Here is a 27,070-nt window from a genome sequence, read left to right on the forward strand (position 1 = left end):
CATCAATAGCAGTCCATATTTAATCGTCGCCTTATTCAGTCTCATCTGAAAGTTGTAAATTCTTGGTTATCTTCACGAACCCTGGCTAACAAGTTGAATCAGCAATACAAAATGTGGTTTATTTATTTACTAAATACCTAAATAATCACACAGAATTACACCTACACTGAATGGATCATACATTGATTACAAATGTCATAAAGGATAACGTCCCGAGCGGACGGAACAGATATGACGGCTGGTTACATACAGAAAGGGGGTTGGGGAGCAAAAAGATTGTGTCTATCGGGCTGTAGGCAGCAACTCTATCGTAAATACGGAATCTTATGCATTCTAAATAACCGCCCATTTGGAGAAGGAAAATGCAATATATATTTACTCTGAGCTGCGCTTCGATCGGTTGGTCGTAGATGGAAGGTCGGGTTGTCCTTTGAAGAATGTCTGGTGGTAGAACGGCTACTTGGTAGTACCGTCGTCGTGTGGTAGGACTGATACTCTGTCCGTCCTCTCCTTGCCCACGTCTACAGCTGCTGCGCTAACAGAATGGTGAGGAGGTATCACTTTTACTTTAGTGAATAAGAGATCAAATTTCATGCCAAGTTGCCATACTTTAAGCTCATGCTATATTCTGGCTGGTATAGTCGAAATTCATCCTTACGGCATGTAGGTCGTCACCTTCACATTGAAATTCGATGCTAATTTCGTTAGGTTCTTTCTGAGGTTGGTTCTGTAGGTGGTCTTTGTCCTTTCAACGTGGGGACCTCAAGACAGCACATCCTTGGAACAGAAAGTTACATTTTCGTAAAGGGGCTTATATAGGGTTGGGAGAGAGGGCCGTGTTTCATAGTTTACAACCGATGTCTGTTCACATGGGCGGGGCCACTGAGTTGAGCATAGTTCACTAATGAAAACCAATTCTCTCATTTAGAAGCTAAAATTACATTTCATCTTTTCACAAATAGTTTCATATTTAAACATTTAAATTGCACAACAATTCCATGTGAATCTGATAACTAGAATGTGTAGACTTTCCAAGATACAGTTTGTCGTCCTATCAACAGTAATAATGTCTCAGACGCCAACTGATCTGACATCATTCATTAAGTACCAATGCATATTTTCAACTGGTTGGATTACTGAAATAGGGTTCCGTTTCCCACCTTTTGATGTTCCCAGACTATGTTAACAAAGGGATTCTCAATAGTTCCATCGGTAGAGTAGAGAGAGAAAAAAGGGGAAAGGTATTTATGGGGGTCATAAACCTCCCCCAACATGCCAACGTCATGACACAGTAGCATCAATGAAGACATTGTTTCAGACTATTTTTATCCAAATTATTAAGGTTTATCGCTAAACTGTTGTTTACAGACTATCAATAGGCTACTATCAGGTCTCAGCAAAAGCTACTGTTATCAACTATCTATCAACTCTACCATTTATTGGCAGTGATAATGACATCTCTCAAAGTACAGTAGAAAACATTTCTACACTGATGCAGACACAATGAAACTGGAACAGCATGGATCATCTCCTATGATTATAGGAACTGACACTATGTTCCCTTGTTTATGTGGTTTACTGAGTTAATTAACTTTTTTAAAGTCTCTTTACAACAGGGGGATCTCAGCACATCATCTGCCATTCCAACCACCATTGACATAACTACCTCAACTACTTACACTCAAACTGACAGTCCAGCTACAGATACTCCAACTACTGCTGCCCCTTTAACCCCTGACCATCCAACTACTGATGGCACACCTGACCCGGCTGTCCAAATACTGGCATGCCAACATCTGACACTCAACATCCTTCACTTCGTAGATGTCTGTGTGTGGAGTAAAGGTGGTCTAGAGTTATTTTTCCTATGGTTGCAAATGTGACATGCTGGTAGAAATACAAGTAAAAAGGATTCAAATTTGCCTGCATTAAACTCACCAGCCATTAGGAGCACCACTTCTGGATGAAAGGAGGATACCTAGTCAGTTGTACAACTGAAATGTGTCTCCCACAGTTAACCCAAACCCTCTGATTCAGAGAGGTGTGGGGGGGTTGCCATAATCGACATCCATGTCTTCAGCTCCTGAGGAACAGTAGGTTAACTGCCTTGCTCGGTGCTAGAACGACAGATTTTTACCTTGTCAGCTTGGGGATTCGGTCTAGAAACCTTTCAGTTACTGGTCCAACGCCCTAACAACTAGGCTACCTGAGGATTTCCTTGCTTGCTCATGGCCTTAGACCATACTCAACAAGCTGTATAAGTGCCAGAATTGGTTTATAGTGGGAAATAGATGGCTAAGAATATAGATAAACTCACTTCCTACTGTAGATAGTGTGGTCTACAGCTTATCATGAGGTGCTCTACCTCAGGCAAGCAATGCTTCGAGACTTCCTTAATATTAGACATTGTGCACCAGCTGTTATTGACAAATAGACACACACCCCCACCCCTTGTCTTACCAGACGTAGCTGTTCTGTCCTGCCGATGCATGGAGAAGCCAGCCAGCTCTATATTATCCGTGTCGTCGTTCAGCCAAGATATTACAGTTTTTAATGTCCTGCTGGTAGGATAATCTCAAACAGATCATCCAGTTTATTTTTCCAGTGATTGCACGTTGGCCAATAGAACGGATGGTAGAGATGGGTCACCCACTCGCAGACAAATTCTCACAAGGCATCCCGATCTCCGCCCCCTGTATTTCCGTCTTTGCTTCACGGGAATGACAAGGACTCGGGCCTGGTCTTTGGGAAGCACTATATCCTTCGCGTCAGGTTCATTAAAGAAAAAACATCTTTGTCCAGTTTGAGGTGAGTAATCGCAGTTCTGATTTCCAGATGCTCTTTTCGGTCATAAGAGACCGTAGCAGCAACATTTTATGTACAAAATAAGTTACAAACAATGAAAAAAAAACAGCACAGTTGATGGCTGCCCTTTACGGGCTCCGAACCCCCTCCAGCGCCATTATCATTATCCAACCTACCAGGCAGTCTGAGGTCCTTAGCGTTCTGGAGCAGGTCTTCATCAAGGATCGCTCTGTACTTTGCTCTGTACTTTGCTCAAATAACACCTGACATTTATACTCGAGGACTCACAGTATGCAAAACAGAAACATCTTAAAAAAACATTGGGGATTTTAGTTTGTTTTAGAGGTGTTTAAGATACAGTTTTCAGAAACTTGATTTGACTTGATTGCAGAGATAAATTAGCATATAACATACGTAAATCCTTTTCATCAAGAATCAATCCTAATTTGCTGTAGGCAGTTAAGTAACAAAGTAACCCAGCTTTGAGAAAATACTTACTTAGAATTCCGCTGACCTTCTTCCAGTCGAGGACTCGCTTCCTCTCTGGGATCTTACCATGGCGTCCAAAGGCAAATGAATTGACACATTCTTCCACTGAGAAAAAACAGTCAAAAAGGATATGAAACAGATGTAAGAAATGTTGCCTAGATGCCTGATGGATGGCAGCAAGGTGGAAGGATGAGAGAAACATGCCACTGTCAGGAAACAACTCTTGCTCGCCGGACGGCACCGATGGCTTTCTCTCCTGTAGCTCACAGTGTTGCTCTCCAACGATGTCAATGAGAGCGTGCAGCTCTCGGATCTGGACTGGGTCTGAGATGAGACAATAGCACATACAGTACATTCAATATTATTAGACCCAATAGCTCTTCCAAATATAAAAATAAAAAAATAAAAAAGACAGAAATGGGGTTGGAGAAGTTGTTCAAAATTATTTACAATTCAACTTCACAAAATAAAGTTTGATAGGTGACATGATATTACTTACCTATTCTCAGAATTACTTCCTCCATCCTTCCCTTGTCACACAGGATTTTTTTCAACCTCATCCCTCATCACATAGCGGCTGGTGTGAGGTGACCCACTGGGGCTGGTGTGTGCTGTCCCACTGAGGCTGGTGTGTTCCATCCAGTGAGGGCTGGTGTGTGCTGTCCCACTGAGGCTGGTGCGTTCCATCCAGTGAGGGCTTGTGCATGCTGTCCCACTGGGGCTGGTGTGTGCTGTCCCACTGAGGCTGGTGCATTCCATCCAGTGAGGGCTTGTGCATGCTGTCCCACTGGGGCTGGTGTGTGCTGTCCCACTGAGGCTGGTGAGTTCCATCCAGTGAGGGCTGGTATGTGCTGTCCCACTGAGGCTGATGCGTTCCATCCAGTGAGGGCTGGTGTGTGCTGTCCCACTGAGGCTGGTGCGTTCCATCCAGTGAGGGCTGGTGTGTGCTGTCCCACTGAGGCTGATGCGTTCCATCCAGTGAGGGCTGAGGCTGGTGTGTTCCATCCAGTGCTGTCCCACCAGAGGGCTTGTGCATGCTGTCCATCTGAGGGCTGGTGTGTGCTGTCCCACTGAGGCTGGTGCATTCCATCCAGTGAGGGCTTGTGCATGCTGTCCCACTGGGGCTGGTGTGTGCTGTCCCACTGAGGCTGGTGAGTTCCATCCAGTGAGGGCTGGTATGTGCTGTCCCACTGAGGCTGATGCGTTCCATCCAGTGAGGGCTGGTGTGTGCTGTCCCACTGGGGCTGGTGTGAGGGCTGGTGCTGTCCCACTGAGGCTGGTGCATTCCAGTGAGGGCCAGTGGGTGCTGTCCCACTGGGGCTGGTGTGTGCTGTCCCACTGGGGCTGGTGTGTGCTGTCCCACTGAGGCTGGTGCATTCCATCCAGTGGGGGCTGGTGCTGGGGCTAGTCCCACTGAGGCTGGTTCATTCCATCCAGTGGGGGCTGGTGCGTGCTGTCCCACAGGGGCTGGTGTTTGCTGTGCCACTGAGGCTGGTGCATTCCATCCAGTGGGGGCTGGTGCGTGCTGTCCCACTGAGGCTGGTGCATTCCATCCAGTGGGGGCTGGTGCATGCTGTCTCACAGGGGCTAGTGTGTGCTGTGCCACTGAGGCTGGTGCATTCCATCCAGTGGGGGCTGGTGCGTGCTGTCCCACAGGGGCTGGTGTTTGCTGTGCCACTGAGGCTGGTGCATTCCATCCAGTGGGGGTTGGTGTGTGCTGTCCCACAGGGGCTGTTGTGTGCTGTCCCACTGAAGCTGGTGCATTCCATCCAGTGGGGGCTGGTGCGTGCTGTCCCACAGGGGCTGTTGTGTGCTGTCCCACTGAAGCTGGTGCATTCCATCCAGTGGGGGCTGGTGCGTGCTGTCCCACAGGGGCTGGTGTTTGCTGTGCCACTGAGGCTGGTGCATTCCATCCAGTGGGGGCTGGTGCGTGCTGTCCCACAGGGGCTAGGGGAAGCTGTCCCTGCACTGCTGGTGGATGCTGTCTCACCAGGGTGGGTGTGTGCTGTCTCATAGGGGTTGGGGAATGCTGTCCAACTGGGGTTGGTGCGTGCTGTTCAATTGGGGCTGGTTGATGCTGTCTCACCAGGGAGGGTGCATTACCACCATAGAGATGGACAGGCTGTGTTTTGTCTGCAGAGGGTAGGTATTGATCTGACATCTTCACCATGTTCAGACAGTGGGCTCCTCAATTATTACAGTGTCACTTGAACACTGAGCTTAAATGTTCAGATGTGGGTGACTGACGTACTGTTAGTTGAGGTGGGCAGCCCTTCTCTTGCTCGTTCATATCTAAGAATCTGTCATGGTTTTTCTTTCAAACCTTTTTTTCAATCTGGTCTGGCTGCCCAATGTATTCAACAGTGGCCTTATAAAATGTGCCGTCTGACCACTTGGCTAGAATGGTTACTCCTGACCTAAGATCTTGCAGCTGTCTGATAGGAACTGCCTCTTCACCTAGAATATCAGATGTTTGGAAGATTTTTTGCAGTGCATCCATTCTTACACCTCACAAAAGCAAAATGTCCTGAAAGAGAAATTGAAAAGAGGGAGAGAAAATGTTAAAGCCTTGTGCCACTCAAAAGATCACTGGTTGAGACGTGAGACATTCTCCTGGTGCTTATCCTACAGCTAGCAGACATTCAAATGATTTCAGATTAGTGCAGTACTTACCAGAATGCTCATTTAGGTCCAATTCTGGAGACATATCCTGCACTTTCTTTGTGGAAAACCTTTGTCTCTATGGAGGACAATTCTTCTTAGCTGCTAACCCGGTTGTAGCTATATTACTGTAGCTACATGCAGCTGGCTGCTCAGAAATACAACAGCACGCTATCATTTTCCATTTTGATATAGCCCTGAAAATGATATATTACATATGTTATTATTTCACCTTGGGGTATGAAAATGTAATCGTTCACAGTGTATTCAGTTGATTATGATTCTTATCTTCTTAGCAAATTCAAACTATCTGTGGCAAGGATCTGCGTGGATCCCTCATCGTCAGCAAAGCAATGACCTCAATCTTAATTCCAATCGTCTTTCACGTGGGTCTTTGACTGGCATCCAATTACATTTCAAGCAAGGTCGTCCAATGAGTTATATGTTCTTTGAAATAAACGCGAAACAGGGTTGATTAGGTAGTTGACAGGGAGCAAATATACGTTATATGGTTTTGCCAGGGAGCTTGTACAAACTCACAGGGAAAAGTTGCGTTTGTGTTTGCAAGAGCTAACTAAGTAAAATAGCGTTATCTTTTAGTATTAGTCATGCAAGTTTATCACATAATTTACTTCAGTAGAGACCCCCATGCATATTGAATTATAATATAACGTTTGCCTAGCTGGTAGCCTTAGCATTTCAGCATATGTGTGTACTGTATATAAGGGACAAAATTCCTAACAATTTTATTTGGTAATGCATTTTAGTATTGCATCTTGAATAAGATGTATTAGCCTACGTATCTTGATGATAATTGTGTGAGTTGTGGCACTGGGCTAGCCATAATTAATTGTATCTCTATTAAATAATATTGGAGACTCAAAATGACAAGACCAGAGCCTGGAAGCTGATGGAGAAGAAAGATGAATAAAGAAAACGCTAGCCACTTAAACGACCAAGAAGGAATGCACATTTGGTGAGTGGCGTGGCATTGCTCAGCCATATTTTAACATAGCAGACGCCCGCATGAATGGAATGCAAGCACCACATCAGGATGGATCGACGCACCTTCCCCATCAGGACAGAACACACACGCCCCATCAGGGCAGAACACACACGCCCCATCAGGGCAGAACACACACGCCCCATCAGGGCAGAACACACACGCCCCATCAGGGCAGAACACACACGCCCCATCAGGACAGAACACACCCGCCCCATCAGGACAGAACACACCCGCCCCATCAGGACAGAACACACCCGCCCCATCAGGACAGAACACACCCGCCCCATCAGGACAGAACACACCCGCCCCATCAGGACAGAACACACCCGCCCCATCAGGACAGAACACACCCGCCCCATCAGAACAGAACACACCCGCCGCATTAGGACAGAACACATCCTCCTCATCAGGACAGAACACACCCTCCTCATCAGGACAGAACACACCCTCCTCATCAGGACAGAACACACCCGCCGCATTAGGGCAGAACACACCCGCTGCATTAGGACAGCACGAAGGATGAACAATATTTAAGTCAAAAATACATTCTTATTCCCCTTGCTATGTTTTATAGCAGAACCCTCTTGTACTAGAAACACATTTGCATATACATCTCATTTGCTTTTATCAAGTCTGTGTGTTTTCTTGCAGTTAATACTGATAAGCTTGAGAGAGCATGCAACGGAACAGACTGCCCAGTGTTGGGCTAGCTAGGAGCATCTGACCAATCACAGAATGCATGGTCAGTGCATGGGCAGAGTGTGGGGTGCATGGAGACAGTCTGATTGGCTGAAGCCACGAGCTGGAGCTGATGATATCTCTCAAATGAACTGTACTGTACTGTACTGTACTACATTATAGTTTGTTGGTGATGTGGACACCAAGGAATTTGAAGCTCTCAACCTGCTCCAGCTCAGCCCCGTCGATGAGAATGGGGGTGTTCTCAGGTCCTCCTTTTCCTGTAGTCCACAATCATCTCCTTCGACTTAGTTTATAGTGTAGTCTGTAGTTTTTAGCCTGGTGTTTATAGTGAAGTCTGTAGTTTTTATAGTGGTGTTTATAGTGTAGTCTGTAGTTTTTAGCCTGTTGTTCATAGTGTAGTTTGTAGTTTTTTAGCCTGGTCTATAGGCTAAATTAATTATGTGTCTATATACAGTATATCTGTTTATTTGACTGGTACTGTGTGTATATATACATATATATATACATACATACATACATACATACACACACACACACACACACACACACACACACACACACACACACACACACACACACACACACACACACACACACACACACACACATACATACATACATATAAATATATACACATCTTGTCCGTATATAATCTGTTTGTTTATTGTCTGTCTGTATATTCTGTTTACTGTGGCAGCACCATTTCACAGAGTCAAATTCCTGTACATGCAAATAAAGGTGATTCTGGTTCTGAGTTCCTTGATGGAGGAAGAAGGAGTAGCGATTGCGGTACCATCCAGCTCCCAGAATACTCAGGGTGGCGAGGAGTACCTGTCAAGTGACCCAACAGCAATGACCCCCATTTAGATACTTCCTCGCAGTCAACATTTGCTCAAACCCGTCCTCTATCCATCGATTTTGGAATATTCCAGGCTCCCTGACTGTCTAGCTTTTGATTAGATTACTTTTATCAAGCTGGAAAGAGTGAAGTGACTATACATGCAGGTCCAGGCTAAATCTATCCTTCCCTGCATCTCTAAGGTCTTCGAAAGCCAAGTTAACAAACAGATTACTGACCATTTTGAATCACATCGTACCTTCTCTGCTAAGCAATCTGGTTTCTGAGCTGGTCATGGGTGCACCTCAACCACGCTCAAGGTCCTTAATGATATCATAACCGCCATCGATAAGAGACATCACTGTGCAGCTGTATTCATCGACCTAGCCAAGGCTTTCGACTCTGTCAATCACCACATTCTTATTGACAGACTCAAGTTTCTCAAATTATTGCCTCGCCTGTTTCAGAAACTACTTCTCTGATAGAGCTCAGTGTGTCAAATCGGAGGGCCTGTTGTCCGGACCTCTGGCAGTCTCTATGGGGGTGCCACAGGGTTAAATTCTCGGGCCGACTCTCTTCTCTGTATACATCAAGGATGTCGCTCTTGCTGCTGGTGATTCTCTAATCCACCTCTACACAGACGACACCATTTTGTATACTTCTGGCCCTTCTTTGGACACTGTGTTAACTAACCTCCAGACGAGCTTCAATGCCATACAACTCTCCTTCCGTGGCCTCCAACTGCTCTTAAACGCAAATAAAACTAAATGCATGCTATTCAACCGATCATTGCCCGCAACTGCCATGCCGTCCAGCATCACTACTCTGGACGGCTCTGACTTAGAATACGTGGATAACTACAAATACCTAGGTGTCTGGCTAGACTGTAAACTCTCCTTACAGACTCACATTATGCATCTCAATCAAAAATGTAATCTAGAATCGGCTACCTATTTCGCAACAAAGCTTCCTTCACTCATGCTGCCGAACATACCCTCGTAAAACTGACCATCCTACCGATCCTTGACTTCGGTGATGTCATCAATAAAATAGCCTCCAACACTCTACTCAACAAACTGGATGCAGTCTATCACAATGCCATCCGTTTTGTCACCAAAGCCCCATATACTACCCACCACTACGACCTGTACGCTCTCGTTGGCTGGCCCTCGCTTCATACTCGTCGCCAAACCCACTGGCTCCATGTCATCTACAAGACCCTGCTAGGTAAAGTCCCCCCTTATCTCAGCTCGCTGGTCACCAGAGCATCTCCCACCTGTAGCACACGCTCCAGCAGGTATATCTCTCTAGTCACTCCCAAAACCAATTCTTTCTTTGGCCGCCTCTCCTTCCAGTTCTCTGCTGCCAATGACTGGAACGAACTACAAAAATCTCTGAAACTGGAAACACTTATCTCCCTTACTAGCTTTAAGCACCAACTGTCAGAGCAGCTCACAGATGACTGCACCTGTACATAGCCCACCTATAATTTAGCCCAAACAACTACCTCTTTCCCAACTGTATTTAATTAATTTATTAATTTTGCTCCTTTGCACCCCATTATTTTTATTTCTACTTTGCATATACTTCCATTGCAAAACTACCATTCCAGTGTTTTACTTGCTATATTGTATTTACTTTGCCACCATGGCCTTTTTTGCCTTTACCTCCCTTCTCACCTCATTTGCTCACATTGTATATAGACTTGTTTATACTGTATTATTGACTGTATGTTTGTTTTACTCCATGTGTAACTCTGTGTCGTTGTATCTGTCAAATGCTTTGCTTTATCTTGGCCAGGTCGCAATTGTAAATGAGAACTTGTTCTCAACTTGCCTACCTGGTTAAATAAAGGTGAAATAAAAAAAATAAAAAATAAAAATCCATACTGTATTTATTTATTTAGCTCCTTTTTGCACCCCAGTATCTCTACTTGCACATCCATCTTTTGCTCATCTACCATTCCAGTGTTTAATTGCCATATTGTAATTACTTCGCCACCATGGTCTATTTATTGCCTTAACTCCCCTATTTGACCTTATTTGCACTCACTGTATATAGACTTTGTTTTCTTTTTTCTACTGTATTATTGACTGTATGTTTTGTTCATTCCATGTGTAACTCTGTGTTGTTGTATGTGTTGAACTGCTATGCTTTATCTTGGCCAGGTCGCAGTTGCAAAGCTTACCTGGTTAAATAAAGGTGAAATAAAAAATGAAATTATAATTTCAACACAGTTTCGATGTGGTTTAGGTCATTTCAATGTAGTTTGATTCAAATAATCAAATCTTTAGTTGGTTATTTGAATTAACTGTGTAGTGCTTGGGCAAAAAAACTAAACATGCACTGTACTGTACCTTCCCTGCTGCAACCAATAATGTTTTGCATAGAGAAGGGTAATGCTATTGGTTGAGTGGTGCATTTTATTCATCCTGTCACATAGCTGACTTATTTGTGTGTGTGTCTACTGATCCTGTTGACAATGTGAGTTGTGTTGAAGCCAATGTACAGTACTTCCCCCTTAATATCAAAAGTAAATAATTAACTGGTATCTGTGCGTTACTGCAGTCTCTGTGACAGGAGGAGAGCAGCATAAGACCCACAGACGGTCTAATAATGTGCAGTCTGCTGACACTGGATGACTGGAAACAGCAGAGATGAAGGAGCTATGGATTATGGTTGTCTTTGCTACAGGTAAGACTTGCTATATATTTGATCCATTCAGGGTGGTTTAAGATGTTCAGACATACACTGACTGTAAAAAATATTAAGAACACCTGCTCTTTCCATGACATAAACTGGCCAGGTGATTCCAGGTGAAAGCTATGATGCTTTATTAATGTCACTTGTTAAATTTACTTCAATCAATGTAGATGAAGGGGGGGGACAGTTTAAAGAAGGATTTTTAAGCCTTAAGATAATTGAGAAATGGATTGTGTATGTGTTCCATTCAGTGGGTAAATGGGCAAGACAAAAGATTTAAGTGCCTTTGAACAGGTATGGGAATAGGTGCCTGGCCCACCGTTTTTGTTCAAGAACTGCAACGCTGCTGGGTTTTTCATGCTCAACAGTTTCCTGTGTGTATCAAGAATGATTCACCACCCAAAGGACATCCAGCCAACTTGACATAGCTGTGGGAAGCATTGGAGTCAAAATGGGACAACATCCCTTTCGACATCTTGTAGAGTCCATGCCCTGACGAGTTGAGGCTGTTCTGAGGGCGAAAGTGTGTGGAGGTGCAGCTCAATATCAGGAAGGTGTTCCTAATGTTTGGTATACTCAGTGTTTGATGCTGTTGTTAAGTCTTCTGTGATTGAGAATTGTGTTGGAAAATTGCTTTCAATTCAGATGTTCAAAAATGTATGATACATTTAACTTATGAAATGATTATTACCCATTTATAACCTTACTGTTTTTACAATTTGGTTTACTTAATTTTTTAAAGTTCAATTTATAGGCAATGTTTGATTTATGTTTTGTCTGTTTGCTGTGAGGGATACAATACCATCAAAGAAGACATTGCTTCAGACTTTATTTTAATCCAAACACTTTCGATTTACTGTTAAGACATTGTTTACAGACTGTACTGTCAGGTCTCAGATACAGTTGATAACAGAGTAGCCTTTGCTATCAAATGTCAACCGTGTTAAAGATTTCTTTCTCTCATAAACTACAGTAGAAAACATTTCTACACTGATGCAGACACAATGAAACTGGAACAGCATGGATCATCTATGTTTATAGCAACTGACACTATGTATCCTTGTTTGTGTGGTTTACTGAATTAATTCTCTTTTTTAAAGTCTCTTTTCCACAGGGGGATCTCAGCACATCCTCTGCCATTCCAACCACCATTGACATAACTATCCCAACTCCTGATGACCCTTTAACGCCTGACTCTCCAGCTAGTGCCCCTCCAACTAATGACATTCCAACTACTGATAATCTAACTTCTGACAGTCCAACTACCGACATGCCAACTACTGATAATCTAACTACTGACACTCCAACTATTGACACTCCAACTACCGACACTCCAACTACTGAATACCCTGCAGCTACTACTGGTCATCCAACTACTAGTTACCTAACTACTACTGATCCTCCAGCTATTGGTTACATAAACACTACTGGTCTTGCAACTACTGGTTACCCTACCTCTATCCCTATCACCAGTATCAGTCTCCCCACCACCTCTAACAACACCACCACCACGTCTACCAACACCTCTACAAACACTACCACCACCTCTAGCACCATCTCTAACACTACCACCACCTCTACCAACACCTTTCATACTATCTCAAACACCACCACCACTTCTCCTATCATCTCTAACACCATGTCTAACACCAACACCACCACCACCTCTCCTACCATCTCTAACACCATGTCTAACACCAACACCACCACCACCTCTCCTACCATCTCTAACACCATGTCTAACACCACCACCTCCACCTCCACCTCTACCACCACCACCTCTACCACCACCACCACCTCTACAACCACCACCACAATCTCCACCTCTACCACCACCACCACCTATCCTATCATCTCTAACACCATGTCTAACACCAACACCACCACCACCTCTCCTACCATCTCTAACACCACATCTAACACCAACACCACCACCACCTCTACCAACACTACCACCATCTCTCCTACCATCTCTAACACCACCACCACCTCTCCTATCATCTCTAACACCACATCTAACACCAACTCCACCACCACCTCTCCCACCATGTCTAACACCACCACCTCCACCCCTACCACCACCACCATCTCCACCTCTACCACCACAATCCTTCCTCTGGTCTGTATCAACGGTGGTGAGCTGCAGAGTGGAGTCTGCATCTGTCCTGATGAGTGGAACGGAGAGACCTGTTCAGAGGGTACATCCACACACTTACACTATACCTAACCCTGGATCTACCATTCAGACTCCTCCACAATACTACACTACTATACCTAACCCTGGATCTACCATTCAGACTCCTCCACAATACTACACTACTATACCTAACCCTGGATCTACCATTCAGACTCCTCCACAATACTACACTACTATACCTAACCCTGGATCTACCATTCAGACTCCTCCACAATACTACACTACTATACCTAACCCTGGATCTACCATTCAGACTCCTCCACAATACTACACTACTATACCTAACCCTGGATCTACCATTCAGACTCCTCCACAATACTACACTACTATACCTAACCCTGGATCTACCATTCAGACTCCTCCACAATACTACACTACTATACCTAACCCTGGATCTACCATTCAGACTCCTCCACAATACTACACTACTATACCTAACCCTGGATCTACCACAATACTACACTACTATACCTAACCCTGGATCTACCATTCAGACTCCTCCACAATACTACACTACTATACCTAACCCTGGATCTACCATTCAGACTCCACCACAATACTACACTACTATACCTAACCCTGGATCTACCACAATACTCCACTACTATACCTAACCCTGGATACTAAACCATTCAGACTCTACCACAATACTACACTACTATACCTAACCCTGGCTCTACCATTCAGACTCCTCCACAATACTACACTACTATACCTAACCCTGGATCTACCACAATACTACACTACTATACCTAACCCTGGATCTACCATTCAGTACTACATTACACATAACACTCAATTCACTACACATCACTACTGCCTAACCCTGGATCTAACATTCACAGCCTAACCCTGGATCTACCATTCACAGTACACACCACTACATTACTATACCTAACCCTGGATCTACCATTCACAGTACACACCACTACATTACTATACATAACCCTGGATCTACCATTCACAGTACACACCACTACACTACTATACCTAACCCTGGATCTACCATTCACAGTACACACCACTACATTACTATACCTAACCCTGGATCTACCATTCACAGTACACACCACTACATTACTATACCTAACCCTGGATCTACCATTCACAGTACACACCACTACATTACTATACCTAACCCTGGATCTACCATTCACAGTACACACCACTGCAATACTATACATAACCCTGGATCTACCATTCACAGTACACACCACTACATTACTATACATAACCCTGGATCTACCATTCACAGTACACACCACTGCATTACTATACATAACCCTGGATCTACCATTCACAGTACACACCACTACATTACTATACCTAACCCTGGATCTACCATTCACAGTACACACCACTACATTACTATACCTATCCCTGGATCTACCATTCACAGTACACACCACTACAATACTATACCTAACCCTGGATCTACCATTCAGACTCCTCCACACCACTACACTACTATACCTAACCCTGGACCTCACATTCAGACTCCTCCACACCACTACACTACTATACCTAACCCTGGATCTACCATTCACAGTACACACCACTACATTACTATACCTAACCCTGGATCTACCATTCACAGTACACACCACTACATTACTATACATAACCCTGGATCTACCATTCACAGTACACACCACTACAATACTATACATAACCCTGGATCTACCATTCACAGTACACACCACTACAATACTATACATAACCCTGGATCTACCATTCACAGTACACACCACTACATTACTATACCTAACCCTGGATCTACCATTCACAGTACACACCACTACATTACTATACCTAACCCTGGATCTACCATTCACAGTACACACCACTACATTACTATACCTAACCCTGGATCTACCATTCACAGTACACACCACTACAATACTATACCTAACCCTGGATCTACCATTCAGACTCCTCCACACCACTACACTACTATACCTAACCCTGGACCTCACATTCAGACTCCTCCACACCACTACACTACTATACCTAACCCTGGATCTACCATTCACAGTACACACCACTACATTACTATACCTAACCCTGGATCTACCATTCACAGTACACACCACTACAATACTATACCTAACCCTGGATCTACCATTCACAGTACACACCACTACATTACTATACCTAACCCTGGATCTACCATTCACAGTACACATCACTACATTACTATACCTAACCCTGGATCCACAACACTTTTCCTTGGATCTCTCATTCAGAATATATATTTCATGTTCAGTCATACATTTGGTCAATGTTGAAATGTATTTTACTTCGATAGGGAATTTCTGCAATTCCAACAACATTGGTGATTTTTCCTTCCCAAGAACAACGGTTGGCTGGTCTGCTTATTCAGAAGAATTGTGTGATGAGAATACAACCAGTGGTATGTTATTCACCACTTTTATTCACCTGAAATTACAAAAATGTATTCGTCTGTTACAGTCCTATTTAATGTTGTATTAGGTAACACAAAGCCTTGAGTATCTGTTCATCTTGGTTCCTCCAGCCGGTTTACCAAAAGCCTCAGCAAGATGTTTGAATGACACTGGATCTCCAATGTTTGGTCCTCCTCATGAACTGCAGTGTGAATTAACCCTCAGTGACATTCTAGGAAATGTAAGTCAATAGGCATATTTTTTATTATCCTGATTTATGATCAGTCTTGATTTAGCATTCTTCAGGTCAGTTACAGTCATCATTATGAGGAGTGGATCTTACAGTTTGAAGATCAGTAACAACTGGCTTTTACCTTCAGATAATGTATTCTATTCCTTTATTCTGCTTAACAGGTGATGAGAAACATTATTTATTTATTTATTGTGATTTACGTAAAATTTTATTTTTACATTTAGTAGACGCTCTTATCCAGAGTGACCTATAGTGGTGAGTGCATACATTTTCATACTTGTCCCCCGTGGGAATCAAACCCACAACCCTGGCATTGCAAGTGCCATTCTCTACCAACTGAGCCACATAAACTCAGCAAAAAAAGAAACGTCCTTTATTCAGGATCCTGTCTTCCAAAGATAATTCGTGAAAATCCAAATAACTTCACAGATCTTCATTGTAAAGGGTATAAACACTGTTTCCCATGCTTGTTCAATGAACCATAAACAATTCATGCACTTGTGGAACAAGACACTAACAACTTACAGACTGTGACGGTAGGTCACAGTTATTAAAACTTAGGACACTAAAGAGGCCTTTCTACTGACTGAAAAACACCAAAAGAAAGATGCCCAGGGTCCCTGCTCATCTGCGTGAATGTGCCTTAGGCATGCTGCAATGAAGCATGAGGACTGCAGATGTGGCCAGGGCAATAAATTGCAATGTCCGTACTGTGAGACACCTAAGACAGCGCTACAGGAGACAGGACGGACAGCTGGTCGTCCTCGCAATGGCAGACCACATGTAACAACACCTGCACAGGATCGGCATCTCCGAACATCACACCTGCGGGACAGGTACAGGATGGCAACAGCAACTGCCTGAGTTACACCAGGAACGCACAATCCCTCCATCAGTGCTCAGACTGTCCACAATAGGCTGAGAGAGGCTGGACTGAGGAATTGTAGGCCTGATGTAAGGCATCACCGGCAACAACGTCGCCTAGGGGCACAAACCCACCATCGCTGGACCAGACAGGACTGGCAAAAAGTGCTTTTCACTGATGAGTCACGGTTTTGTCTCACCAGGGGTGATGGTTGGATTCGTGTTTATCGTCGAAGGAATGAGCGTTACTGCGATGCCTGTACTCTGGTGTGGGATCGATTTGGAGGTGGAGGGTCCGTCATGGTCTGGGGCGGTGTGTCACAGCATCATCGGACTGTGCTTGTTGTCATTGCAGGCAATCTCATTGCTGTGCGTTACAGGGAAGACATCCTCCTCCCTCATGTGGTACCCTTCCTGCAGTCTCATCCTGACATGACCTTCCAGCATGACAATGTCACCAGCCATACTGCTCATTCTGTGCGTGATTTCCTGCAAGACAGGAATTTCAGTGTTCTGCCATGGCCAGCGAAAAGCTCGGATCTCAATCCCATTGAGCACGTCTGGGACCTGTTAGTTTGGAGGGTGAGGGCTACGGCCATTCCCCTCAGAAATGTCCGGGAACTTGCAGGTGTCTTGGTGGAAGAGTGGGGTAACATCTCACAGCAAGAACAGGCAAATCTCGTGCAGTCCATGAGGAGGAGATGCACTGCAGTACTTAATGCAGCTGGTTCAGGATGTTGCTGCCACTTATACAATGTTTTGTTGAAAATCAATACTAAAATATAATAAATAAAAATCCTTGTCTCTCCCTATTCAGATCTCCAGCAGTTCAGGTGGTTTATTACAGTTGGCCTTCAGTACTCAGATCCTGACCTCCCAACCAGAGCGGCTATCAGCTGACAACATCACCACAGCAGCTCAGATAGCTAACACACTGCTTCAGTCTGCAAATATCACAGAGGTATAACATGTTTTGAAATTAAGTTGTGAACTATGACATGTTCTGGAGAGAAACGTGAGGTTGTTACTGCAGTGATTTGAACACTTGAGGGTCATCCCCTGGTTTTGATCATGTTGCAGGACATCGCAGTGGCAGCTGTAACCACCATCAGTCAGCTGCTCAATGCCAGTGAGGAGAGTACACAGGAGAGAGACGCTGTCCAAAAGTACAGGAGTGTGTTTGTCTGTGTGAGCGTGCGTGTGTGGTGGTGTGTGTTTCTGCATATATTTGAGTTTATGTGTGTACGTGTGCCTCAGTGCGTGTCTGTAGGGGTGCATGTACACTAATGTTTTTCTGTGTTTCTCTCCCAGCCTCACAGAGACCCTGGAGATGTTTTCCCTGGACCAGCACAATAATGTGTCCTTGGTGGTTCAGCCCAACCTGGTAGTCCAGTCTGTCCAAGTACCAAGTGACTCAGTAGGGATCCAGTTTACTGCTCTGACTGGTGGGTGAGACTGCTAGTGAACCTGCACACTGGCATTGAAAGTGATAGGTTATATCTGTGTTGACAGACTGTGTAAAACTTCTCAATTTTCAAATGTTTCTCCTCTGATGGTCAATAAGGTTTGGTATGGATTTGATTTGTTGTACTGTAGAACTGTGGTGGCTGCTGAAGATGGCTCATAATTATCCTGTTAAGGAAGTAGATAATTCAGGCAGCTTTTCGCAGCTTTTTGTTAAAAATCGCGCAACATTTCAGTGCCCTGCTATTCATGCCAGGAATATAGTATATGCATATGATTAGTATGTGTGGATAGAAAACACTCAGACATTTCTAAAACTGTTTAAATCACGGCTGTGGCTTTAACAGAACGTGCGTTTCATCGAAAAGTGCAGGGAAATCTGTTTACTGAAAATTGAAAAATATATCCTTTTCCGACTTCAAGGATTTGTTCAAAGTGAACCGAATTAAATAGGGCCGAGGTTACACTGCCTACAGCTTCCACACGTTGTCTAGAGTCTTGTCATTTGATTCGCAATTGATTCTTGGTCTAACTGGTTCAAGGGAACTCCTTCCCTCCGGTCTCCGACCGGATGTTTTGATCGAGCTCTCTCCAGACAAGTTTTATACACGGACAGCAAAATAAATTACATCGCCTCCTGATGAATTTGATCGCTTATTAACGTGTACTAATACCTAAAGTTGCATTAGAACAGTATTTCGAAGTGTTTTGTGAAAGTTTATCGTCGACTTTTAGAATTTAAAAAAATGACTTTACGTTATGAAACGCTATTTTTTTCCGTTTATCACACAGTATTCTTAGATCGATATCTAGGCTATATATGGACCGATTTAATCGAAAAAGACCCTAAATGATGTTTATGGGACATCTAGGAGTGCCAAGAAAGAAGCTCGTCAAAGGTAATGAATGTTTTATATTTTATTTCAGCGTTTTGGTTTGCGACGGCTAACGCAAAATCTGTCGTGTTAGGTGACGTTGCTGTATTTTGAGGGTGCATGGTATCAGATAATAGCTTCTCATGCTTTCGCCGAAAAGCATTTTACAAATCTGACTCGGTGGATAGATTCACAACGAGTGTAGCTTTAATTCAGTATATTGTATGTCAATTGTAATGAAAGTTTGAGTTTTATCAAAAACTATACGTGGCGCACTTGATGTAATGGAGCGAATGGAATGGCATAAAAACACATTGATGTATTTGATACAATTAATCTTATTCTGCTTCAGCCGTTACAATGAGCACGTACTCCCATGAATGTGCCACCCACCTCCTGTGGTACTGAAATAACACTATATTGTTCTGATTTAAATTGCTAAATCAAATGAATCTCCTTCTCCAGGAAGATCTGGTAATTTTGTGGCCAACAGAATTTGTCTCAACACAAATACTTCTGAATTGATAGCTGATGAAGGAGGTGCGACCGATGTCCAGATTGTCATAGAATTCACACCAGGTGAGCCAATGTTGGTATGCAAACATAGTGTATAAACTCAAGCTTCAATTTCCTTGTTCCGCATTCACCAAGAGAGCTTAACTGCTCTTTGTGTTCTCCAAACATTTACATTTAGAGTCACTATTGAGATAAGCCCTCAAGGCAAGGTCAAACTACTCATGTATATGAAGTTCTGATATGAACAACAATCACTCTTTCTCCCTCTCTCTCTCTCCCCTCTTTCTCAACCCACTCAGTTTTACGTAGTAAAAACACAAACTACTCCATTGGTTTTGTGCTCTACCAAAACGACCGGTTCTTCAGGTCCAAGGCTTTCAGAGCTTCTTCAGGAACCAGCAGAAGGGTCATCTCTGCTAACCTGGGACAAGTGTCTGGGTTACATGTTGAGATGCTCTTCAAGCCCACAGTAAGATTTATCTTGGAATCAATAAACACATAGTGGTCCAAATTCTGTGGGAAATGCATTGGGAAGTTATTCATTATCTTAGTCACATGTTTGACACCCCTGATCGAAGTTCTCCATTGATGCTACAGGGAACATATATTGTCTTGTACATAATACAATCTATCACAATTAGTATTTATTTACTTAAACCTGTTAGACTTCACAATTGACTGATAATTTGAAAAAGATGAGTACTGTGAGTACACGTCTTTTGCTGAAGGATTTACAGTGAGTTTGTGTCTGTTCTCACTTCTCAGGCTGTTCCCAACACCTCTCTCTATGACTTTGCCTGCGTGTCATGGAACTACACGTTGAAAGACTGGAGCACCTTTGGCTGCTACAAAGTCAACCACTCAGCAGACGGCCTGCGATGTTTCTGTAATCACACCACTAACTTTGCTGTGCTGATGGTGAATAACTAGCTGCCTTCATCTCCCTTTTACTGACCACACTCTGACCTATCTGTGGTTCCTAGACTTTTTTGAAACATGACCCCAGTTTGATACCTGAAGATTCTCGTGACCCAGCCATTTTGTAGTGTCTTAGCTCTTATTACTAATGGATATAATAAGAAAGTCTCCAATACAAGGAAGTGAACTGGAGCTTCACATTTGCTAAAGCTAGTTAGTGCAAGTACAGTGCTCTGTTCTTAAAGGAGACATCAGAAGATGACATTCCTTCTCTTATACAATCAGAGTCACTTCTACCAAACCACAATTGAAACATTTCCCAAAACTTGTTGTAGTTATTTTGCATCTTTTCATTTGAACTTGAACAGTTCATTTTTGTTTGTGTTTGTTTGTTTGTTTGTAAGTCCAGTCTGTCTGGTATCTTCGTTCTGGGTAGTGCCTTGGATTGTCTGGAAGCTCCTGCACATCTGCAGTGTGTGCTTGGTCCATAATAGTTTCTGCTATAGCAGCACCTTCATCCACACGTTCCCTTCTTTCAGCCTGGGGTCTCTGTACCGTCCCACCGTCCTCTACAGTTTCCTGTGTGTCTCTCCCAGGATCTCTCTGTGCCTGTTCTCTCTTGATTGTTGTGCTGTTTTCCGTGGAATGCATTTGGTTAATGTGACGCCGCCACATTATGTCTGGGCTCACTTGAACCTGCTAAGTTCTGGGTCCCGTTTATGTGTGTACGATCCCTCTTGTCCGTTTCCTCCCCCTTCTGTAATCTCGCACCATCACTTCCTGTACTGTTTGGAGATGGCGTTCCCGGCTGACATGAATCTTGAAAACTCATCACTTACAAAAGCTTGCACTTTGTCGCTTGCCAGCTGCAGAGCCGACCCGAAGCGAGTAAAAGTTGTTCTGAGACACTATAGTCTGAGCTGAGGTGGAGGAGTCAGTGCCAAACACCTCTGTTCATTTGGAATTGACATCCACTATAACCAGAAACGTGCTTTCCAAAGGGGCCGGCGTCCACATGAATTCTCTGCAATGGGCCATTCCCATAAGTGGACTGGGGCAGGAGCAGGCATGTGAAAGGTTTCCAAACATCCGCTACAGTTCTTTGCCATATCTTCTATCTGTTGATCCAGCCTGAGCCACCAGAAGTGGCTCTCGCGAGCAGCGTCATTTTTACAATTACAACATGCCTTTCATGTAGTTGCTGTAAAAGCTGTTTGTATTTCTGGGGTATGATGACTCTCAATCCCCACATCAAACATCGAAGGTTACATATGAAACCACGGTTGTGTGAGCTATATGGTTCACTCCAATATATTGGTGTCACTCCGTGGCAGAGGGACACATCCGAGGTGAGGATTTACAGATTTTCTCCTGTGTACACCTGTCACGGCGGGGGTCTGCCCCTATGTATAGACCCCATGGCCGCGACACACATACTTTTTGAGGAGCCTCTAGCACCGTAGAGACTTTTAGTGATCCATATAGCTCACATACGTAACTTTTGTTGTGTTTCACTATATTGGATCACTCCAATATATTGGTATACACGTACCAGATTTAGTCGGTGCTAGAGGGACCTGGTCAGCCAGTGGCGAAGTTCCAGAGCGGGACCAAGATACAGGGTCTGACAATGAGGAAGGGGTCCCAGCGATGCCCAGGGCTGCTGAACCAACCGCAGAGGGAGGTGCCACATTTATCCGATAGTACCTAGGAAAGGAGCAAGTGGAAGTCTAGCTGGCCGCAGCACAGTTATCAGCGAGGGGCTATGCAAGTCGGCTCTCAGTAGAGCCCAGGGTGAAGCCACACCTCGTGTTGAATGTGCCCCCACAGATCCCAGCACTGGCCTGCCAGTCAGGGAGTATGCTGTCTTAATCGTGTCCACGATCCAGTGAGAGAGCCTCTGCTTTGATAACCCAGCCCCCAGGACTCTCTCACCATAGCAGACAAAGAGCTGGTCTGTTGTTCTCACTGACCGTGTCTGCTCCACATAGGCAGCCAGTGCCCTCACAGTGCACAGCATGCCCGGAGGGAGGCCCAGACTCCCCCCTCACTGCTGGGGGGTTGTAAGCAGTCAGGATAAAAGGGATGTTCACATGCCTGTCTGACAGAACCTTCGGGAGGAATGAAGGGTTGTGGCGGAGAGATATACTCCTCCCACCGGGGTCTATACATATGAACAGGTTTCTCACATACAGTGGGGCAAAAAAGTATTTAGACAGCCACCAATTGTGCAAGTTCTTCCACTTAAAAAGATGAGAAAGGCCTGTCATTTTCATCATAGGTACACTTCAACTATGACAGACAATTTTTTTTTTTTAAATCCAGAAAATCACATTGTAGGATTTTTTATGGATTTATTTGCAAATTATGGTGGAAAATAAGTATTTGGTCACCTACAAACAAGCAAGATTTCTGGCTCTCACAGACCTGTAACTTCTTCTTTTAGAGGCTCCTCTGTCCTCCACTCGTTACCTGTATTAATGGCACCTGTTTGAACTCAGTATAAAAGACACCTGTCCACAACCTCAAACAGTCACACTCCAAACTCCACAATGGCCAAGACCAAAGAGCTGTCAAAGGACACCAGAAACAAAATTGTAGACCTGCACCAGGCTGGGAAGACTGAATCTGCAATAGGTAAGCAGCTTGGTTTGAAGAAATCAACTGTGGGAGCAATTATTAGGAAATGGAAGACATACAAGACCACTGATAATCTCCCTCGATCTGGGGCTCCACGCAAGAACTCACCCCTTGGGGTCAAAATGATCACAAGAATAGTGAGCAAAAATCCCAGAACCACACGGGGGGACCTAGTGAATGACCTGCAGAGAGCTGGGACCAAAGTAACAAAGCCTACCATCAGTAACACACTACGCCGCCAGGGACTCAAATCCTGCAGTGCCAGACGTGTCCCCGTGCTTAAGCCAGTACATGTCCAGGCCTGTCTGAAGTTTGCTAGAGAGCATTTGGATGACCCAGAAGAAGATTGGGAGAATGTCATATGAAACGAAAATATAACTTTTTGGTAAAAATTCAACTCGTCGTGTTTGGAGGACAAAGAATGCTGAGTTGCATCCAAAGAACACCATACCTACTGTGAAGCATGGGGGTGGAAACATCATGCTTTGGGGCTGTTTTTCTGCAAAGGGACCAGGACGACTGATCCGTGTAAAGGAAAGAATGAATGGGGCCAAGTATCGTGAGATTTTGAGTGAAAACCTCCTTCCATCAGCAAGGGCATTGAAGATGAAACATGACTGGGTCTTTCAGCATGACAATGATCCCAAACACACCACCCAGGCAACGAAGGAGTGGCTTCGTAAGAAGCATTTCAAGGTCCTGGAGTGGCCTAGCCAGTCTCCAGATTTCAACCCCATAGAAAACATCACTGCCCTAGAGGAGATCTGCATGGAGGAATGGGCCAAAATACCAGCAACAGTGTGTGAAAACTTGTGAAGACTTACAGAAAACATTTGACCTCTGTCATTGCCAACAAAGGGTATATAACAAAGTATTGAGATAAACTTGTGTTATTGACCAAATACTTATTTTCCACCATAATTTGCAAATAAATTCATTAAAAATCCTACAATGTGATTTTCTGGATTTCTTTTCTCATTTTGTCTGTCATGGTTGAAGTGGACCTATGATGAAAATTACAGGCTTCTCTCATCTTTTTAAGTAGGAGAACTTGCACAATTGGTGGCTGACTAAATAGTTTTTTGCCCCACTGTAGGTGTTCCTTTTGTCCAGGTGGGAAAGGGCAGTGTGGAGTGCGAATGAGATTGTGTCATCTGTGCATCTGTTGGGGCGGTATGCAAATTAGAGTGGGTCTAGGGTTTCCAGCATGATGGTGTTGATGTGAGCCATGACCAGCCTTTCAAAGCACTTCATGGCCACCGACGTGAGTGCTACGATAGTAGAGGGACACATCCGAGGTAAGGATTTACAGATTTACACCCGTGAACAACTGTGTCACGGCTGGGGTCCGCCCCCCATATAGATCCCATGGCTGCGACACACGTTCTCGTTCATTTTCTCGGGGGACGTCGGTATGGTTTGAGGTAAAAACTTTATGAAGTTCACTTGGTAAGTCACTGGTTTTCACACTGCTGTCCACTGACATGTCCTATTATTTTCCAGGAGCTGATTGAGAGGCTGGAGTACTGCTGAAAGGTTTGGGAGGAATCTTCTGTCGTAATTGATCTGTCCAGTGAAAGATCTCACTTCAGTCACATTTTGCGGCCGTGGTGCCTGTACCACTGCATTGATTTTTGTCCTGTGTTTTGGGCAATTTCATGTCGACAGAAGACAATCTTGTCTTTGAGGAACTCACACTTCTGTATGTTTGCCTGCAGTCCGTACTCTTTGTCTTTGTCTCTGGACCTCTTCCAGGTTAGCCAGTTGCTCTTTGTCTGTGCGTCCTGTTACGATATACTGTGTTCATGGGATTCCTTGCAAACTCTGGCCAATAAGTTTGTTGCCAAATGGTTGGGCCGATGCATTGCCAAAAACCAGGCGATTATACCTTTTGTGTGTGTTTATTGTCAGGTACTGTTTGAACCTCTCTTCAACCGGTAGCTGCAGATAAGCCTTCACAGTTAACACACCCATCTTTCTTCACAATAGGAACTATGGGTGTGGCCCATTCGCTTCTGTCCACTTTCGGCAGTATTCCTGTATCCTGCAAGCGTTTCATTTCCGCTTCCACCTTTGGTCTCAGGGAGTATGGAACAGATCTGGCTTTGCAGAATGTTGTGTTGCATCATCTCCCAGTATGAGTTTGGCTGTGAAGCCTTTTACTGTTGCCATCTGATCACTGAAAACGGTCGCATATTTCTTCAGCAAGTGTTCCAGTGTTTGGTCTGTGCCCTTCCTTTTGGGATGTGTGGAGCATTTTCAAGTCACACCAGTTCAGCTTTATTTTAGACAGCCGTTCCCTGCGAACAAATAAGGGGTCAGTTCCAGGCTCCACATACACCTGTAACTGCTGTGTTTGCTTCCCATAATTCACTCTGTCTTGTAACCATTGGGCTTAATGACTCTCCTGAGCAGGTCTTCAGCAACACATTTGTTTTCTTCAGCTTGATATCCTTGAAGTGTTCATTGTAGCCAGTTGTGGAAATTATAGACACTGCAGATCCTGTGTCCAGCTCCATTTTGAGTGATGTGCCTTCGATTTCTGGTGTCACCAATATTGCGCTACTGCTGGGAGCAGTCACCGTCTTTAACTCCATTGTACCAATGAATTGTTTTACTGAATCACTGCCACTGTTCTCTGCTAGTGCATTCACAGGCCTTTTCACTTTCTCGGTTTTCCTGTTGTGACTGTAATTTGCTCTGCATGCTCTTTGAATGTCCCCTTTCTATTACATTTGTGACACATTTTGTCTTTGAAACGGCAGTCCTCTGCTCTGACCATCCCTGTTGTATTTTTAGGCCACACGGGGGTGCTGTCGACTGCATGAGAACTTGTGCAGGCAAGTTTATGAGAGGAGGTCAGTCTTTATGCAACTCAATTGCATCTTTGGTCGCGGTTTCCATAGCTACAGCAATTTCAACAGCCTTTGCAAAAGTGAGATCTGATTCTGTGAGCAAACGTTTCTGAATGTGTTCATGTTTCAGTCCATAAACAAATCTTTCCCTTAATGTGTAATTTAGGTTCTCCAAACTGGCAATGCTTAGACAGTTTCTTCAACTCTGCTACCCTCCCCTCATTCTGGTGTCAGTTCTGGAAATGAAAATGTTTCGCGATCAGGAGTGGTTTAGGTGATTTTGCAATATCTCCACAATCTCTGTGAATATTTTCTTGGAGGGCTTCAGAGAGGCAGTCAGATCTCTTAGCAAACTGTACGTTTTGGGGCCAATCACACTCAACAGCACTGATACAATGTTGTTTGCAATGAAGTACTGTTCCAGACGTTCAATGTAAGTTGCCTCCTTTTCTTGCGTGTCATCAAACTCGATGCTATTTATTCCCTTTACCTCCGGCTCTGCGGGTCTTTGATCTGCAGCCTCATGATCGTCAGCACTCCCCTCGTCATCACTGGTTGTTGGCTGCTGCGCTACATGGTTGAAATGTTCCTCTCTTTCTACGAGCCCCGTCTGCATTCGTGATGCACAATGTAGGTAATCATCCTTGTCGCCATTGTAGTGGCTTAGCTCTTATTACTAATTGATATAATAAGAAAGACCGAATACAAGGAAGTGAACTGGAGCTTCACATTTACTAAAGCTAGTTAGTACAAGTATCAATCACATTTGTTTTATAAAGCCCTTTTTACATCAGCCGATGTCACAAAGTGCTGTACAGAAACCCAGCCTAAAACCAAACAGAAGCAAATGCAGATGTAGAAGCACGGTGGCTAGGAAAA

At 44.2% G+C, this 27,070-nt stretch overlaps 1 protein-coding gene across 1 annotated transcript in view; it reads left to right on the top strand.

Moving 5' to 3' along the window:
- The first annotated feature begins 11,072 nt into the window (after positions 1-11,072).
- The window catches only part of LOC124010729 (adhesion G-protein coupled receptor G7-like), a 29,167-nt gene continuing 13,169 nt past the window's right edge, over positions 11,073-27,070 (top strand). The window contains exons 1-10 of the mRNA XM_046323374.1: positions 11,073-11,195; positions 12,305-13,402; positions 15,710-15,814; positions 15,938-16,047; positions 17,741-17,884; positions 18,004-18,089; positions 18,235-18,368; positions 19,728-19,841; positions 20,078-20,247; positions 20,544-20,696. Coding sequence (XP_046179330.1) covers positions 11,159-11,195; positions 12,305-13,402; positions 15,710-15,814; positions 15,938-16,047; positions 17,741-17,884; positions 18,004-18,089; positions 18,235-18,368; positions 19,728-19,841; positions 20,078-20,247; positions 20,544-20,696 — 2,151 coding nt within the window. The 5' untranslated portion in view covers positions 11,073-11,158. The remainder of the gene's footprint in view (positions 11,196-12,304; positions 13,403-15,709; positions 15,815-15,937; positions 16,048-17,740; positions 17,885-18,003; positions 18,090-18,234; positions 18,369-19,727; positions 19,842-20,077; positions 20,248-20,543; positions 20,697-27,070) is intronic.

The sequence above is a fragment of the Oncorhynchus gorbuscha genome, linkage group LG23, assembly GCF_021184085.1.
Source record: "Oncorhynchus gorbuscha isolate QuinsamMale2020 ecotype Even-year linkage group LG23, OgorEven_v1.0, whole genome shotgun sequence".
Lineage (NCBI taxonomy): Eukaryota > Metazoa > Chordata > Actinopteri > Salmoniformes > Salmonidae > Oncorhynchus > Oncorhynchus gorbuscha.